This window comes from Colias eurytheme, chromosome 3 (genome assembly GCF_061535395.1).
Source record: "Colias eurytheme isolate Ceu_HAF_F1 chromosome 3, ilColEury1 Martin Lab GWU primary, whole genome shotgun sequence".
In the NCBI taxonomy this organism is placed as follows: domain Eukaryota; kingdom Metazoa; phylum Arthropoda; class Insecta; order Lepidoptera; family Pieridae; genus Colias; species Colias eurytheme.
The window spans coordinates 7,714,292-7,730,552 of NC_142982.1; the positions used below are offsets into that span (position 1 = coordinate 7,714,292).

Here is a 16,261-nt window from a genome sequence, read left to right on the forward strand (position 1 = left end):
ATTACAAACCTTTCCTCTATTTAATAGGTACATATTAGTATTATAATGAATAAATTATGCATTTTTATTGAGCATGAAAATCTCTTACAGCACTGCAAATATGAATTAAGAATTCAGATGTTGGAGTAAAGGTATGACTAGATAGGGAGAAAATAAAAGATAAAATACATTAAAGCTTATAGTTTTATTTTTAATCTTAACTTTTTTAAACTCTCTAAATTCTTGCGTGCACTTTGAAAGTTTGGTTGAATTTCTAAAGCTTTTTTATACATTGTTTCCGCCAGGTCGTATTTTTTCCAACGATGGTAGAGAACTCCTGAAAAAAATTTAAACATGAATAAAGCTTCTTTAGACCAAAAAGTTATTACCTCATATTATTGAATATTTAATTGGTGTATCAATAGAAAATTAATAGTTATTTAAAGCAGTCTACATTCATAATTAGTATCAACTGCAGTGATACAAAGTTTTCGATTAATATCTATACTTTATTATATAATTATATCTATACTCATATTATAAAGGTGAAGAGTTTGTTTGTTTTAACGCGCTTATCTCAAGAACTACTGGTCCGATTTGAAAAATTATTTCGGTTTTAGATAGCCCATTTATCGAGGAAGCGAGCTATAAGGCTATTCTATTATATCATTACGCTAAGAACAACAGGAGCGGAGCCATGCGGGTGAAACCGCGAAGCGCAGCTAGTAAATAACTTACCAAGATTCGCATAATGAATGGGCTTGACGTGATTACCAAATAATTGTATTGACGCCAAAAAGTGCCTCTCTGCTTCATTATATTCATCTATTTTTCCGTAAATATTTGCGATTGCAAATATAACCGAAGGAGACTCTGGTAATTCCTCTAGCGCTTGGGGTATAAGTTTTAATGCCTTGTTGATTTGATCTAAAATTATAATTATATTTTATATTTTGTTGCATCACAAATAAATGTAATTATTTTGATTTGATGTAAGTATGGATGTTTATTTATCAGTCTCTATAACTAGAGCAGATTTTGAAACAATTCAGCAGTAGGTACTGTAGCAAATTAACAAGAATATATAGACATTTAATAAGCTATTGAAATCCTAGTTTAGAAACACATAAATAGTAAATACATAGGTACCTGTGTTATCCAATAACGCAAGCAAATTAGTCCATGCAGAATTGTGTTTAGGATTTAATTGTATTGCTTTGAACCAATGATCTACGGCCATATTCGTTTTGTTAAGCTCAAGATACTACAAAAAAAATATTATAACCATTATATAACAATCATTAATTATGGGGTCTTATGAGTTATGAGTAAGGGAGGGATGTTAAACGAACATTATAAGCTTAAAAAAACTAGACTTTCGATACCGACTCTATATGGTCTATATGGTATCTCTATTGCATATTATGATTGAGCTCAATCTGTATAGTCAAAAAGTTTATTTGAGAAACTTTCTAATTTCTAGCTATGCTCGATGCTCAAGAAATATACTAACCAAATTTCCTAAATTATAATGACAATCAGGATAAAGCTTTCGATACTTCAGAGCATTGTGGTAAGCTTTTTCTGACTCCTCAAAATTCTTGATACTCGCCAAAACGATACCTAAATTCATCCAAGCTGCTGGAAAATCTTCTCTGAAATATCACAAAATATAAATTATTATATAAAAATTTTGTAATACAAAACTAGATGTAACACATATTTTGAAATATACTAGCCGAGATAAAAAAATAGTTATTAAGAATGTTGTTATATACCTAGTGAAAATGTTGAAATAACGATTTTGTTACCTACTTTAATGATATAGCCTTTCTGAGATAGTATTCAGCATCCACAAATTGTTTTTTATTTTTTAAAAGATTCGCCAAATTATTCATTGCTTGGTAGTATTCAGGATGTAATCTAAAAAAAAGGTTAGTGAACAATCATTTGCTTAACTTATTAAGATTATATTAAATTCAATAATTCATAATATCATCATGACTCATGAGATTCAATTTGCTAATAAGCTTTATTTGGTATACATAATATTCATGCATACATGAATCATAGCTGAACTTACATTAAAAAAAAAATACACATTTTACCTGCCTTATTGCTATCTTATACTCATTAATTGCCCAAGTAACATTTCCCTTAGCATCTGCAGCCTTAGCGACATTGTAGTGGACTTTGGCATTCAAAGGACAAACAAGGAGACCACTTGTAAATAGTTTATATTCAGTCTGCCACTCAAATGATCGCTGATAGCTTCTTAGTGCATATAATATTATTAAAAAGAAATAAATAACCATCATCACCTGGAAATTAAATGTGTTAAGTAATAACTAATAAGATAATGAAACAAATAAGAATATTTCAACATAGTTTCTAGAAAATCCTATTAAAAATAAAATATATGCTTCTCCTAGTATTAATTATTGCTTACTTACATTTCTAGGAATATTCAAGGGTCTTCTCTGTAGGATTTTATGAAATCCCACAGCAACAAGCAGGCAATAGCCAGCTGATGGAATGTATAGAATTCTTTCAGCAATAACAAAACCAACAGGGAAGAATAAGTTTGATGCTGGTAGGAATGGAACAATCACGAGACTGCAAGACAGAATTATAAGTCTGAAACAATATAGCATTCTTAAATTCATTGATTTTCCAACACAGAACTATGGGGATTTAGGACATAACCATAACATAACCATCATTTTCAATTGGAACATTGGTAATATAAATATTAATACATATAAATTTGTAAATACATATATCTAAAATATTAAATGATACATCTAATTCAACAATAAACTTCTCTGCTCATCTCAATTCTGGATCCTCAAGTTATTTACTCACATTCTAAACTCAAACTAATAAAAAATTAAAACTAATTTTAAAAATGTATTTTTAAACAGCTTTTTATTTCCATCTCACCTTTTAGATTGCATCTTATTCCTTCCAAGAATGGAGAGAATGGTTATAAACCCAAAAGAATATAGTAAGATAATAAATATTATCCTTAAATCTGTGATTTCGTTAATTAGTGGAATACATCCCATGGACCAATCATAGCATAACCAATGTGGCCAAATAAAAATAAGAGCATTAATGAAATAAATATAGTTGTAAGTTAATACCTGAAAACAAATTTGTAATCAATTTAAAGATATTAATTAGAAGTAATTTAATAGTAAAAGTTATTAGATTGATATCTACTGTACCCTTGTAAAAAAATCAGGACTAAAAGCAGCAGGGTTATCGGTGTTTTTGAAGATTGGTTTTTCTCCACCCATCACAGACCATCTCAAATACAGCATTACAATAATAGATGCTAATAAAAATAGAAGTCGAAAACTTGATTTGAAATTGTATGCAAAATTTCCAAAACATGTTTGAAAATATCCAGGATTATTTCTTTCCATAGCTTGTATATTTAAAATTAATTCATATATCATACAAAATCCCTGTAATGTGAATACTATGTATTAATTTACAATAAAATACATAAAAGTTATATAAATAGAGAGATAACATACCAATGCTGTAATACCATTTTCCTTAAACATCATGGATAAACCAGCAAATAGGATGGCAAGCATAAGGTACAAATAAGAGTATTGTGAGTTTCTAACGACCTTGTCATACATCAGGAATGATGAAAAGAATGTTATTGCAGCTAATAAATCAGCTCTCCCCACAATACCACATACAGCTTCTACATGAACAGGGTGAATACAAAATAGCATAGCAGCTAAATATGCTATATTTGATACACTTTCCTTACTGGAACTAAATTGAATTTTGGTTAAAATTGTTCTATATGTTATCCATATGATAACACAACACAAAACATGCAATGCAGCGTTTGTTATTTTGAATTGATATGCAGACAGTACTCCTCCGTTTAACAGGCGGTTCAACCTAAAATATCAGAGAAAATGTGTTACCTATGAGAGATTATGTTTAAAAAACAAAAATATATTGCAAATAAATATACATACTTGAAACTTAAAATTGTTAGGGGTCGATATGACTTGTGGCTCTCTTTACTTTTCATGTTGGTGCCCCAGAAGTCATGATAAAAAGGTTCTATCCATGATTGCGACGATATATCTTTATTTTTTAGAATAGCTTCAGAATCATCAAAAACAAAATCACCATTCAACGAAAACAAATATGGAATTACGGCTAGGAATATAATAACGAAAATATTATATTCCATGGTTACATTACAATATACATAAGTACATCAAAAAACATTTTAATGTTTATTAAATTAAATTAAATAAATAAATATGTATGTACATATTACTATTTAAACAATAATTTTCTTCATTATGAATCAAACATTCTTTCTTTTTTTACACACTGTACAGTTTTTTTTAGTACATTGAATAAAATATGTTCCTTATTTCTATTTTACTTAATTTTTTCTATGTAATATATTTATAAATTTAATTGTTGAATGTTGACTCTTGGCTGCTGCATTACGTGACATTGACAATCTGAATTCAGTTCAACAACTTGACAATAACCAAAAACAAACCGAAGTCGCAGCTTATAATACGAATTTCACGCGAATTTGATGGTAAATTTTGGAACTTGTAGTTTAAAATTTAAAAGTAATCATTTTGTTTATTTTTAGTTTTAACTAGGAAGTAAAGAAGAGCTATAGTTCAGATTTTTTAAAGAAACACACAATTCACTAGCTTAAGTACTTAACAAACCTAAGCGAATAATAATTAGAAGACTTAGATCATTAACCCTAGAAGCCTAATCTACGCCTGCGAGGCGTACAAGAATTCGAATATTGGATGTCTCTTTTTAACGGTTGAAGCTAGCGCGTCGTACTCTTTAGTTATCTCAGTGGCCGACGGGAGCTAGAGGACGGTGCCTGTATCGTTAAGGTAATTCCCGCCATTTTTGATTTATCGAAGTGTTGCACGCCTGTGAGACGTATGTTTAGGCTTTGTGTAACTTTTAACTAAGATTGAGTGATTTTACTTTTGATTGTTTTTCGTGTATTTTATATCTTTTTTCGGAATTGTTTCAGGTATAAATATGTCACGGTCCAATATATTAAATAAAGACGACATTATCGCAATTTTGAACGGAGGAGACGTCCTTCTCACGAGGATTCAAATTCCGAAGTTGTGGATGACCAGATTATCGACGACGTTCATAGCGAGGACGAAAATAGTGAGGTGTTTGAGATTGTTGCATCATTACAAGAATCTGGGCCCTCTGAAGAAACTAATCCAACCATGCATGTCAAAATTAGTGTGTAAGAAATGTTAAAAAAACTATGTGTGGCGAGCACAAGGTTGATTTATGTGTAGACTGTTCCTAAAGTTAATCTAGTCCTTTAAAGTCTGGTTATTTGTAATGTTTGATCTAAAAATATATAATTAACGTAAAAAAAATTGATACTCTATAAGAATAATGTATGTTTTAGTTGATTTTGAAGAAGTTAATTTTTTTGTTTCAATTTATGCATATTGTTTTTTATGTTGTAATTAACAACTGTGATTATAGTTATAATTAATAACAGTGTGGTTTTATTTTTAGTTTATTTCCCAAATTCAAATTTCCGCTTTATTAAAACAATATTAATTAAACAATGTACATAAAATAAGGGCTTTTATATGTGTACGCCTCTGAGACGTATATTAAGGCTTTGTGTACGTTCTATATAGATTAGGCTTCTAGGGTTAAGTAATGGATAACACACGCAGGCGTTTCCCCTTTTGCCGAGGTATAAGATTATTCGAATCGAAAAATCTTATGCTTTCATAAAAACTATTTGCGTAATCGATTACGAACACTCTGCGTATTCGTAAAACATCGAAAGGACGTCTGCGAGTGCTCCGCTAAAAATGCCGTTTTGCACTGTCAAGTCTTGCAGAAGCAATTCAAACATGTCGAATATTAAAAAAGATGGAATAACCTTTCATTTGTGTATATTTTTTTATTTTTTTAACGTACATTTCTAATTAAATGCAATTTCTAATAATCGTCGATGTATCGTTTAGCGATATGATCAAGACAAATAATCGAGTCATGTGTGTACTCGATCATTGATGCGGCCTCACGAGACTATCATGGAAAGAAAATATACAAATTTAATCTTTATGAACTAAGAGATAAAGTTGAATTTAAAACGCGATATTGAACCGCACTCCCCACGAGACTATAAAGTGATGTAGCGAGACTATCTTGAAGAGAAAATATACAAATTTAATCTTTATGAACTAAGCGATAAAGTTGAATTTAGAACGCGATATTGATCCGCACTCCCCACGAGACTATAAAGTGATGTAGCGAGACTATCTTGAAGAGAAATTCAAATTTAATCTTTATGAACTTAGTGATAGAGTTGAATTTAAAAACTCGTCGCTTAAAAGGTCGTAAATTTTTACGACTTTCTTAGTGACGGACTGCTTTTAACTTGAACGTCGATAAAAAAATATTTTTCTAAGTATAATTTGAAATGAGATGAGAATTAATCTTTATTATATTATAATTTTACACAACTGCATAAAAAGGAGTATAATGTTTATTTTGTAAGTCTTGTATATATTTATTAAAATTTACGCTCGGTTACTTTTAACTGGCAGAACATTTTAATGATACGGAACCCTTCGTGCGCGAGTCCGACTCGCACTTAGCCGTTTTTTTGTAATGTTAATCTTGTAACCTTTCTATTATGTAATCTATACTAATATTATAAAGCTGAAGAGTTTGTTTGTTTGTTTGTTTGTTTGAACGCGCTATTCTCGGGAACTACTGGTCCGATTTGAAAAATTCTTTCGGTGTTAGATAGCCCATTTATCGAGGAAGGTATATAATATCATCACGCTACGACCAACAGGAGTGGAGCCACGGGAGTGAAACCGCGCGGAGCAGCTACTTTGTTTATATGTATGTACGAATATTGCGTATATTTCAGATTTACAAAAAATCCTGCTTTAAGGCTAAGGTGGATTGAATGCTGTGGGAGAAAATCAGAATGGACACCTCGGTACAGAAATAATAAAAATTTCTGGACCGATATTTATTTTATTGAATATAAGTAATATGTGATGTGTTGAATAAATACATATTCAAATACAAATAAAATGTCGTTTTATTGTTTTTTCGTATGCATATAATAATGATGAAAACGTTACAAATGACCTGTGTAGTATTTTTATGAATATAATATTTAATGTTATTTCTAATTTCAACAAAATTATTATTTTTGTAATATCGATATGGTTACATCCCTTTAGAGCGATTGTATTATTACGTATATGTACAGAGATTTTTCTGTGTAATCGATGTATGTGTGCAAAAACATGCTAGTCTGTCCATTTTGTAATAGTTTGAGTTTGTAAAGACACAAATTATTTTTGTGAATGTGTGATTGTGTTTCAAAGTGTGAGTTACTCTCCCCGCACCAAAACCGGCAGAAAGTTTAGTTAGAACATTTGCCAGCGTGCTCCATCCATTACTTAATGATCTAAGTTAGAAGATTTCCTTAACCACCCAATCCTTCCGCGGCGGAAGTCTCTGAATAAATATTTTAATATTTATTATTTTATTAAAAATATAATTTTCTATTGTCATTATGACTGTAAATCATATTCTTAGAGTATATATATACTATCTATAGAGTGCGAACAACAAAGTGGGAACAGTAGGCACAGGTGGGAACAACACGACGTTCCCGCCGCGAGCGCTCGTAGTCGTGGTTGAGTGCTATCGAAGTGCGTTTCTCTGGGGACTTTTTTCATATTTAAGAATAAACATGGTGAAATATGCAATTCGATCTTGCAAGAACGATACTAAAAAATTTATATCCAGTATCACATTTCATCGGTAAATCGATTGTTGTATTTATTTTTATGAAAATAAATCTAGCATCGCGAGGGTGAAGGGGAAGTGGGAGGCGGACACGCGCAGGCTCGCTCGCGCACCTCACTGCCGCCACGTGATCGTAGTGATGTGACTTGACCAACGCTGTACTCGATAGTTTACAAGAAGAACTATATTTAAACATATTATTTATTTAACTTTAAAATTAGAACTCTTAAAAATGTATTAAAAATAATTTTGTGGTGTGTTTTGTATCATACACTTTAAGTTTCTAATATTATGAATGCGAATATATTATAGTGTAAATGTAAAGTATGTAATGTTACGATATTATATTTTAACCGCTAAATTGATTTTTGAAGATTTTGGTAGGTATAGAATTGATAAAATTGAATAAAAAAATTATTAATATTGTTTATTATTTCATTTTAAATTATTAATTATTTCTTATTAAACATTTCTAAATACTATTATTATTTGATTTATTATTAAAAAATAGTACTAAACCCGATCTTTTATTTTATCAACATTAACATTTAAGAAGTCCACACGTTTTTCAGATATTCCAATTAAACATTTTCTTTTATATTACTTTAATAAACGAATAAACACACTTTATTCACTTGGCAAACAAATTTAAAATTACATATTTATACTTTATTCAGACATTTATCTTTTAATAACATATTGAACATAAAATTTACTTATGATACATTTTTATTTACATAACTTATCGATATCTCAACACGCAATAATTGATACCTACCCATCCCTATTATTTTGTCACACACACATCTATATAGTATCTATAGCTCATCTGCATAAGATGCGCATTAAGCAATTTATGCAATACACGCGCTCTATATAATATCATATTAATCTTTGAAGTGATTACTTTGTAAGATCAATTCATGAACGTTTTTATTAATGTCAACTGTCACTTGTTAGTTGTCAGTACTCATAACTCAGGTGAATTTTAAACGTTTAATGAAAAACACGAAAATCAATTTATTTTGATATAAATAAATACGAAACATTAAGGAAAGCAGCAGCTGTTTCATCATTACAACTCAATGAAGAAAAAATAGTCTAAGACAATTTTGTTTTTAGAACTATTCTGCTTGGAAAGAAGATATTTTTTGTAAAATTTGATGCACATTTTGTGAATTATTTACAGTAAACACAACATGGATTTTACACCCGAGCTAAGCGCTTTTCAGGGATCTATTGTGTCCTTAGATAGCTCTTGCGCCTTTTCAAGAATTACTGGCAGAGGAGGTAATTTTATACTACTTTACACTACTATTCATATAAGAATTTTTCTATTTGCAAGTCTATCTCATAAAAAAATAAAAAAAACTTTTTTTTAGGGAATGAAAATAAAATTGAAGCAGTTATAAAAAGCTTACAGGATTTTATGACTGAAAAAGGGTTAAACAATTTCAACTTGGATAATAAAATCAATGACACAGTGAGAAAATTTGCCCTCTATATTGTGCTTAATGCAGATTTGGTTATCTTACAAGAACTAGTGGAATTAGATGAGATAGGATCTGTAATATGGACTGTGCCAACAATTCCAGCATGTTTACTTAGTGAAATACTGTGGAAACTTAATATGGATAATTTTATTTATGAAATAATTGTATTTTCATATCCTCAGCTTTCATTAGAAGTGTCAGATATACTAATTGAAAATTTCAAATATTTTCATCCAAGGCAGTGTTTCAATCAACTTAAAACACTAGTTACAGCCTGTTACAGGTTTATTTGTAGGTTGTTGTTTTTTAAATTAAAAAATCAAGAATTAACACAAGCTGTTAATAATTTTCACACATGTCTAAAATATTTTTATGAACCACCAAATGCCATGAAACTTGAAATGTTAAAGAGAGATGAAAAATATAAGTATGTTGGAGATAATCTGCATACAATGCTCCTGGTGCTAAGTGAATGTTTTAACCAATATACTCAAACTCAGAAGTTAAAACCACCTGATATGCATGAGATTTACGAGTTAACTTATTTGGAAGGATGCCATAATGACACTTGCAATGAAGTGAATTTAGAAACATGTTCAAATAAAGATATAAAAGAATCAATAGATAATTGCAATGTAATGTTGCTTGATACATCTAAAGAACTTGTTATGGAAGTAAGTGTTGAAATTTACTGTGCCTGGAGTGAATTTGAGGACAAAAATAAAAGTATGCAACAAACCATCGGTGAACTATGTTACACCATAAAAAATACATTAATAAATATCAATTCTATTTGTGAGCATCCTGTTATTAATATGATGGAACAGATATGTTTTAAACCAATTGAATGTGTAGATGTCATCAATGATCTCAATAGTGATGCCATTGTTCAGAATATTACAAATGATAGTGAAGGAAAGGATAAGTGGATCAAAGCGTTATTGCATAGAGATAATATTTTTGATGATATAATACTTGTAGAACAAATTAGTGTCAATCTAACAGCATTCAATAATGAGGACTGCTGTGATTTGTTTAAAAGATGCAAAGAATATTTAAAAACAAATTCTAATGCTGAATATATACAAATGCTCTTAATTAAAGTGTTTCAACATTGTAGTGCTGAAGACAAAATTAATATTGTAAAGGAACATTTTAATGATACAGTTTTCAATGACGACTTAATTACATCACAATTTAATAACATGGTAACAGAAACCTTCAATAAGCTAACTACATCAAAAGACGCTGATTTATCAGATATATTGACAATATTCTTACAAAGTCCTAGGAATGTGTACAATAAAATATTCAGTTTAGCATGTGAAAATGACCACCAAACAGAAATAATGGTAAGAGTTATGAAATTTTTGGAAACATTTTCAAATTACTATTACAGTGAAGAAATAGATTCTTGCGTTATAACAGTCACTAAAAAGATGATGCAAGATGATTTTGAACTTGAAAAAATACAAAACTTTATAAAGTTTCTGTGGCAAATTAAAAATTGTAATATTATACCAGGGAAAAAATTATTTCTTTTAGTTGTCATGCCTAATCTTCACTCTGGAATTGTTAGTAAAAATATAATCCGGATACATATGCAATGTAAACTGCTTGTTGATGCATTTTCTTTGGATGAAATTGTTGAATATAAGACGCCCATGTTAGCAATGTTAGCTCAAGTTTTAGATGCAGTCAGGTGGAAAATTACAACATTTACCACTTTGGCACCATCTACTCTGGAGTTGGCACTACAGCTCCTACTGTCAATATTAGATAGCTATTCGCAAGATTTACCCGGTATGTACATCCATTTAATTATAACATGTAACAGTCAAGAAATCATTACACATATTTCTCAATTATTTCTGTAAAATATTGGCATTGCAATGACTAAGATTGGCAAAAAAAATTGTTATAATCGTAATATTGAAACAAGCAATTGATATAAAAAAAAAAACAGAAAAAAAATTTTCAACCTTTTTTTTTTCAGATAATGAGAAGGCATGGTTGAAAATGAAATTAAAAAATATAAATCCATTGAATATGTATTACTACAGACATTTATGGAACCCCCCTGGTGATACATTTCTGGAAATAGTTATGGGTGTTCACATACATAAAGATATGGATGTTGAGCTACTAACAACTAGACTTTCACAGGTAAATATAAATTTATATTTTTTACTAAAAAGAAATATTCAGGGTTTCATTGCATTTAAAAAAGGATAGCAACTGTAATCAACAAAAAGTTAGGGCTCTCTCATTCTTTCCTGAGATTTTTCAGTTTTAACCAGTAGGTTAGAATTTAATATTCATTTATGTGTTGGATAAACCACGATGACGTTACGAAAAACACAAAAAAGCACAGCTATGAGCTAGTCACACACATTAGTACATTGGTGAATGATTACCAGCTTCTTTAGTAAAGAAGCTGGTAAAGAATCTTTACTCACATAAGTACATATATATTTTTTATTTTATACTCTTTATTTAAATTCATACAAATTCTATTATAGGTATTACCATCCACTACACTGCAAGAATGGCACCAAATATGGGATAATTTGAATATATTTTCTAAAAAGCAAATATTCAATATTTACCATGAGTCTTTATTACTAATTGCAATGGCAGAGAGAAATTATCACACTCCAACAACATGGGCAGGCATTATGTATTGCTTTAAAAACTTTGTCCTCATAACAAAGGTATTTATTATTAAATTTATTTCAATTCAATGGATTGTAGAAAAATAAAACTATAATTGTTTGTTATAATAGTAGTTTAATCAACATTCATTAATTTGTGCATTATAAATATATATTCACAAACCTTAATTCAAGCTTAAGAATATTTTATAATAGTTATATTCCTGGTACATTCCAAGCGAATTTATTTTATGTTAATTTGTTTGTTACAGTCTATGTTTTTAATCGAACCTTTAGAGGAACAACAAGTACTTGATGTCATGCAAAAGTTCATATTACTAGAAAATTTTGTCCAGGAGGACAATTTAGAATCATTTTGTAATCTAGTTTGGCCTCTTTTTGCTAAGATGGCGGAAAAACAATTAAGTAGTATAAATATATGGAAGTCCACACGTGAAAAAGTTAAAAATAAAATATTTTTAGAAAAGATTACATTATTCTTCAAAAACTGTGAAAAGCCAGGAGAACATTCCATTTTAAAATAAACTGATATCACTTTTTTTTTGTTTTATTTGCCATAAAAAATAGGCATTTTAGTTCTTTAATATTTTTAGGATGATATATGCATTTTTTGCATTTATAAAAGATATTTAATTTACATAAAATACATATTATTTTACATACAAGTAAAAAAAAATCATTAATATTTAGTTAGGCAGAAGTAATGTCATTAAACTTATTATCTACTCAATATTATTTTCTTAGAACCACAGTGACGACCAAGTTGCTTACACTTTCCACAAAGTTCTATAGGATGTTCTTTGGTTCTATCATTCAAATTTGTCATATCTGATGAAACTAATGCCCTCTGAAAATGATCATATATTAAATTTATTTATGTTTCACTTGAATATTCTATTACAAAATCTCTAATTATTTTTAATTATAAAACCTATAGTGTACTCACATGTCTAAAGGGATACACGGGCTTAGAACAATTCTTGCAGATTTGATATGTATTCGGCCAACATAGGCGACTATCCCAGTAACGTTTGCATGATTCACACCTGTACTCACCATAATATGGAACATTTACCTGTAAAAATTTAAGTCTGTATTTGAAATTGGCATTTTAAAAAGCTCAAAATATCTTTGCGCTGTTTAAAACATTACATATACAGTTTTTTTTTACATTTTGAGAATAAAGATATTAGCTATATCATATTACATGTAATTGCTAGATATAATTTTAATATTTAATTAAACACTTACACGGGTTTCGCTTCGAGTTTGATGCTGTCTTTTAACTGGTAAAGATATTTGATTGGCTGAACAACTTTGCGTTATAACTTTACAAATCTGACAAATATCGTTTGATTCGTCTACAGGGTTTCTATTGCAATATTTGCAACGCTGATAATCCTGGAATAATGTGCATAATAATTGATGAGTCTTAATATATATTACGTACGTGTACTTACATGGAGTCAAGTTAAAGCAGCAGCGATTTTTAATTAAGAAATAAAAAATAACGTTACCTCATTCTTAGACGAAAAACACCCCATAATTATTGTGAACTAAATAATATGTAAATTATTATTTAAAATAACTCAGTGACAGCTACCCACATTTGTGTACAATGAAGTTACGTTCTAACGTAACTTATCACGACACTACACACTTTGTACTTTCAAACCACAATGTCAGCTTACAACTTTTACAAAGGTATATAATATATTTCTACCTGCAAATGTAAATTATTATATTAAGAGCTATGAGCCTATGACTCGCTTGAAAATAAAAGTTTGAATGAAATGACACGTTGTAATTTTATACTATTTATAGATTTGCTATTCATTATGAGAACAATGTATGGGGATTCCCCAAATTTTCAATCTCAATGATTAAGCGCCACAAAAGAAGTCTCATGGCTGCGGCGCTGTTGGAGCTTATTTTAATAATATTGCCACTAAAATTTATTCGAAAATGCTCCCAAAATGTGAAAAGGGTATCTTGTAATGAAAATATGGTTGAAGTTTTCAAAATTTTTTTTTAGTTTCTATAGCACTCTAATGGTTCGCAGTCGTGCGATACCGCTTCAATGTTTGTTTGAGTAAAGTATATTTATTATTTACCGTCTTTCTCATTGAGATAATATTACTACGTATGGAGGAGACACCACGAACAAAATCTGTGCGCCATTTTTTTGCTCTAACTAAGTTTTAAAAATTATTATCTAGTTAGGTACCTACTTATCGATAAAAGTTATTCCTTTGCACTTTTCCGTATTATTTGTGCAATATCGTAACACACACGAAGGCATATTTGATGCGTTTCACTTTAAAACAAATAAAAAATGAGCGTGCAGTTACGCCATATGGCGTATGTTGAGCGGAACATAAGTGATGTAGGCGGTGTCGTCTCCATATGTATATCTCAATGGTCTTTCTACAGTATTTCTGTCCATCTGTCAACATGCATGCATGTCATGAACCAAGTTACCCGAGTAGACATTTCCTGAGATATATTTTCGATATCGATAACCGCAACACATAAGGGTCATTTTCAAAATATTTGTACGTCACGAAATTGTCAGTAAACTGTTTCGTTAGGAAATGTCAGGAAGTTGTAAAAGTAAGGCTGTATTCAGAATAAGGTAATATTACATATAAAAAAGTAAGAAGTCACTAGTTAAAAAAAATATATATTTTTAGTTACAAAATAATCAACAAACAATCAATTTTTATAATTCTCTGTTTGCTTTTCCTTTTCTTTTCTTCTATCATTAGCTTCTTTCCATTTTTGTCTTCGAGCTTCTTTTTCACTGTCATTAAGATCTGATATTTTTCTTTGTCTTTGTTTCACTTTCTCGAGCTGTTTTTTCCTTTTCTTTTCATATTTTTCAGGGTTTTGCTTTTTTAGTTTTTCAATGTATTTTTTTGCCGTTCGGCACCGGTTAGCGGCATTCTGAAACTAAAAAAAGCTGTTGGATATATGTATTTTGAATAAAAATAAAAACAAAAGTAAGCATCACTCGTGTGGGTGGAAAAGCGATCAACACTAAATGCAATAAGGCAAGCGTTATCCCATCAGAAACCACTTGTAAAATTGGAGGCCAAGACTCACTGATCCGCTTTCATTATAAAAAAGTTATCAGATCCCAGGAAAAGTCAAGTCCCTAAGCCCGACTTTACTAACCCTACATCATGGTTTAAAAAAGTATGGCCTGTAGTTACAAAAAAATAATCTTGAGAGATTTATTGTTTTTCTCCTTTATTATTATTCGTTACATTAATTTAACACACATTTTAATATCTTATTTTCATACTTTACACATGAGACCACAGCTTTACCGTCTACAATTTACTGACGTCAGTAAATGTCAAGAAATTGTTCGTCAGTAACATGTAAAAAATAACCTAAGAAATACTTTTACACAAAACATAATCACATTTACCATTAGATTGAAAGTGTAATCTATTACTCTAGTCATAATTTAAGTATATTACAATTGCGGTAGGTGAATTCTTCAAAATGTACTTACTTTTGTTGAGAATACGTCGTTAGGAAATTGTAACTAAATTTTTTGCACAGCACACTACTGGACTTCTTCCATGTCTGGACGACGAACAAAATGGCGGCGCGTTAATGTGACCTTACTTTTCGTGACATGACCATTGTTGCCAATGATTAGAGTTAGATTCCTCTTCTTTGTGATACAAGAAGTTGGTTAAGGGCCGATTTTTCAATCGCGAGATAAACAGTCTAATAACTACCCCTCCAATAGATTTATTCAATTATTTATCTAACTCATTACGGCTCGCCTATTTTTCAATCGTGATTTATTTGATGAATAACTATCTGACCAAATATTTCCATATTGGCAGCACTGCTCTCGGAGTGGCGAAACAAACATATTAAATTAGTCAGGTTAGAGCGGGATAGAGTCAAATCTTGCAATTTGTCAACAACCGTCATTAAGACTCACGTCAGGAGTGCACTTGTCTTCTATGATTGTTGATTGTTGTTTTGATTCGAGTAAAGAGTTTGGTTAAATTTGTGTTTCAATTTATATATTTTACGATGGAAACGACATACTTAAAGGCAGCGTTCGGCAAATTTTCAATGGCATGGTCATCAGTACTATCAAAAACATCAATTTCAATATGATTTTAATTGATAATAATTATATAGAAAGAGGTTTAATTGTTAATAATTCTACGCTCTATGTTATGACATACGAAAATATCTCAAATTTGACGCGTCAGTTGTCAACTCAAA

The 16,261-nt window shown here is 30.0% G+C and overlaps 3 protein-coding genes across 3 annotated transcripts; 1 reads left to right on the forward strand and 2 right to left on the reverse strand.

Moving 5' to 3' along the window:
• Positions 1-165: 165 nt before the first annotated feature.
• Positions 166-4,465, reverse strand: LOC149909741 (protein O-mannosyl-transferase Tmtc4-like). Its single transcript, XM_090119833.1, has 11 exons — positions 3,990-4,465; positions 3,525-3,909; positions 3,210-3,452; positions 2,923-3,125; positions 2,433-2,616; positions 2,092-2,300; positions 1,795-1,902; positions 1,493-1,634; positions 1,129-1,243; positions 718-906; positions 166-316 (listed from the first exon to the last, which is right to left on the reverse strand). The coding sequence occupies exons 1-11, from the start codon at positions 4,208-4,210 to the stop codon at positions 177-179; spliced, it is 2,139 nt and encodes a 712-aa protein (XP_089975959.1). The 5' UTR covers positions 4,211-4,465; the 3' UTR covers positions 166-176.
• Positions 4,466-8,820: 4,355 nt separating this feature from the next.
• LOC149909742 (uncharacterized) lies at positions 8,821-12,539 on the forward strand. Its single transcript, XM_090119834.1, has 5 exons — positions 8,821-9,123; positions 9,216-11,129; positions 11,323-11,492; positions 11,849-12,040; positions 12,253-12,539. Exons 1-5 carry the CDS (start codon positions 9,033-9,035, stop codon positions 12,523-12,525), a joined length of 2,640 nt encoding a protein of 879 aa, XP_089975960.1. The 5' UTR covers positions 8,821-9,032; the 3' UTR covers positions 12,526-12,539.
• LOC149909743 (protein ZAR1-like) lies at positions 12,497-14,519 on the reverse strand. Its single transcript, XM_090119835.1, has 5 exons — positions 14,229-14,519; positions 13,519-13,720; positions 13,253-13,402; positions 12,948-13,076; positions 12,497-12,848 (listed from the first exon to the last, which is right to left on the reverse strand). The coding sequence occupies exons 2-5, from the start codon at positions 13,543-13,545 to the stop codon at positions 12,720-12,722; spliced, it is 435 nt and encodes a 144-aa protein (XP_089975961.1). The 5' UTR covers positions 13,546-13,720; positions 14,229-14,519; the 3' UTR covers positions 12,497-12,719.
• Between the last annotated feature and the right edge of the window lie 1,742 nt (positions 14,520-16,261).

Bases quoted from the DNA above. Each gene is read 5' to 3' on its own strand.
- LOC149909741 (XM_090119833.1), bottom strand. From the start codon at position 4,210: ATGGAATATAATATTTTCGTTATTATATTCCTAGCCGTAATTCCATAT. The intron at 2,301-2,432 runs GTAAGTAAGCAA...TTTAATTTCCAG, and splicing joins CCTTGAATATTCCTAGAAAT to GTGATGATGGTTATTTATTT. The intron at 1,903-2,091 runs GCAGGTAAAATG...CCTTTTTTTTAG, and splicing joins GAGTATAAGATAGCAATAAG to ATTACATCCTGAATACTACC.
- LOC149909742 (XM_090119834.1), top strand. From the start codon at position 9,033: ATGGATTTTACACCCGAGCTAAGCGCTTTTCAGGGATCTATTGTGTCC. The intron at 9,124-9,215 runs GTAATTTTATAC...ACTTTTTTTTAG, and splicing joins AAGAATTACTGGCAGAGGAG to GGAATGAAAATAAAATTGAA. The intron at 12,041-12,252 runs GTATTTATTATT...TGTTTGTTACAG, and splicing joins ACTTTGTCCTCATAACAAAG to TCTATGTTTTTAATCGAACC.
- LOC149909743 (XM_090119835.1), bottom strand. From the start codon at position 13,545: ATGGGGTGTTTTTCGTCTAAGAATGAG. The intron at 13,077-13,252 runs GTAAGTGTTTAA...AAATTTTTACAG, and splicing joins AAACTCGAAGCGAAACCCGT to GTAAATGTTCCATATTATGG. The intron at 12,849-12,947 runs GTGAGTACACTA...GATCATTTTCAG, and splicing joins CCGTGTATCCCTTTAGACAT to AGGGCATTAGTTTCATCAGA.